Raw genomic sequence first — 2,137 nt, 5'->3', positions numbered from 1 at the left:
GTTAAAATATTTGTTCAAGTTAAAGACTCGCCCTGTATAGGTACAAGTGTTTCCTATTTCCTTATGATCGATCACCTTTTACTGATGGTGGTGAAACTTAAGATGGAAAGTCTAATATAGTCAATGAACAGTTTTTGTTCACAAAACAAAGAGTTTCATAATACTTATCGTTTATTGTGAATCCCAATAAAAGTAAATCCATTTTAACAATCTAGTGAATTCAGTATATTCAATAACCTTCATAAAATATACTCACTACTTGTAAAATGAAAGATTGTACAAACAAACAATGAATAACAACAAATTTATTAAATACAGCCGATGGGAATTTATTACAGTTAACAGAACACGAAAATAAAAACGACAAAATGCTTTAATATTTCAAACTGGACATCTTTGGCATCACTTTACTATCAATTGAAAATTGCGGTCCGACATAGTACCTGACAAGTAAGCTGGAGCCCCTCTTCAGTTGGTTGCGATTGGATAAGTCTGTCCAACAGTTAACCCATGTACCGTAGTGAGGCATCAATGGTGGTGATCCAGCCATAAGTCCTGATTTAGTTACAGCCATACAATTAGAAACTACTTGGAATGGATAAGTAACTGCAGTTGCAATAAACTGAAAAAAAATTAGTTTTATCAATGCAAACAGTTCTAAAAGTTACACAGGGATGTCCCCATTAGAAGTCCACACAGAAATATATATATAAGATGTTTGAAATTTTGCATAAATACATGGGCACTTGTAGTGGGACACCCTGTATAATGTTTTCGTAATAAAGAAAGATGAATTTACCATCATGGTTGCAGAAGTATAAACCTGTAATTCTTTTTCTTCAACAATATATGTATTGATAACATAAGTTAAAGTATTAGCAATCAGCACGGTTAGTATATCCCCAAGAAGTCTGGGAACTAAACCACTGAAAAATCCAAGTAATCCATTCTGTCGATAAATTTCTCCTATAGATCCAAACAAACCTCTGAAAAGCATGAATTTTTTATTAACATCACAAATCATCTTATTCAATCACTTACTGGTATTTCACCTCTCTACCAATGAATTGCGCCATTATTCTTACTGTTATAACATGAAATGGCTGACTTACTATGATGGCAGTTGCTCTAGTAACAATATCATTTCTTGTGCTGCGAATGAACCTTTTTCTTCTAAAAATTAGATATAAGAAGAGCTTATACGGTAAAGGATAAACAAACTATCGATGACTAATTAAATAATCTACAGCCCAATATATCTACCTCAATAACTCAACATCCATCTCTTCCTCATCATCTTCAACCCTATTAATTTCCAAATACTCAGTTACTTTTTGAGTAGCAAGTGCACTCAATATACTACCACAAGCTTTTGATTCTAATCCTCTATAACACCCGGTAAACCCATCGACTGTCTTAATATGTTTCACTAAAAAAGGGAAACATGAGACCAAATAATATTAACTTAGATATGATTTATGCTCACCATACTGAAATATATTAGGTAATTTAAGAGCTGGCTTTCCAAAAAATGTTGTGGATGGTCTAGGTGGAATAGGTTCATATCCAATCTAAAACGAAAATTGAATTTGAGATTTTCAGGTTTTCAGAAACCAATTTGACCGATTATCGGCAAGGCAAGTTACTAAATCTAACCTGTATGAGAACTTTAGCATATTCAAAAGGATGAGATACGGTGTTTATGAGGATTCTGAATCCATAAGTGGACCATTTATTTTCATGTTGTTCTGTCATATTTTAATGTTAAGAAAAGTCCACTGACAAGCCAAAGGTTGCTATAATTTATTTAAATATTTCCTTCTTTAAATCGGCTCATTACTCTTTACTTTCATTAGAAACGGGAGTTGGTAAAAAACTGTCAACTTTTTGATTTTTAATTCTAACCTTTAATTAATTACCGATGTCAAGTCTTCTTCTTATGAGAATAATCAAGTTTATCAATTCTTAAAAATTTCAATCGGGTCTTGAGTATATTTTGATTGAATCGAATTGAGAAAATGTCCATAATGCAATACGAAAATTTAATACAAATAAGAATTTTCAAACTGAATCAAATTTTGAAAATTCTTAGTTTTTTAGGTTATGCAGCTCTCTATGGTACTTCTATGGAAACAAT

General features: G+C 31.9%; 1 protein-coding gene across 2 annotated transcripts; it reads right to left on the bottom strand.

The window, feature by feature from the left end:
- Positions 1 to 290: 290 nt before the first annotated feature.
- LOC123311515 (mitochondrial carrier homolog 2-like) lies at positions 291 to 1,896 on the bottom strand. 2 transcript variants are annotated; one of them, XM_044895551.1, is made up of 6 exons: positions 1,657 to 1,896; positions 1,487 to 1,571; positions 1,264 to 1,429; positions 1,042 to 1,170; positions 800 to 986; positions 291 to 622 (listed from the first exon to the last, which is right to left on the bottom strand). In XM_044895551.1, the coding sequence occupies exons 1-6, from the start codon at positions 1,753 to 1,755 to the stop codon at positions 374 to 376; spliced, it is 915 nt and encodes a 304-aa protein (XP_044751486.1). In that variant the 5' UTR covers positions 1,756 to 1,896; the 3' UTR covers positions 291 to 373. The 2 variants fall into 2 exon arrangements, with proteins under 2 accessions (XP_044751486.1, XP_044751478.1); XM_044895543.1 differs by having other exon boundaries at positions 1,042 to 1,173; positions 1,657 to 1,895.
- Between the last annotated feature and the right edge of the window lie 241 nt (positions 1,897 to 2,137).

Source organism: Coccinella septempunctata, chromosome 1 (genome assembly GCF_907165205.1).
Source record: "Coccinella septempunctata chromosome 1, icCocSept1.1, whole genome shotgun sequence".
NCBI classification, from domain to species: domain Eukaryota; kingdom Metazoa; phylum Arthropoda; class Insecta; order Coleoptera; family Coccinellidae; genus Coccinella; species Coccinella septempunctata.
This window is presented reverse-complemented; position numbering and strand designations above follow the sequence as displayed.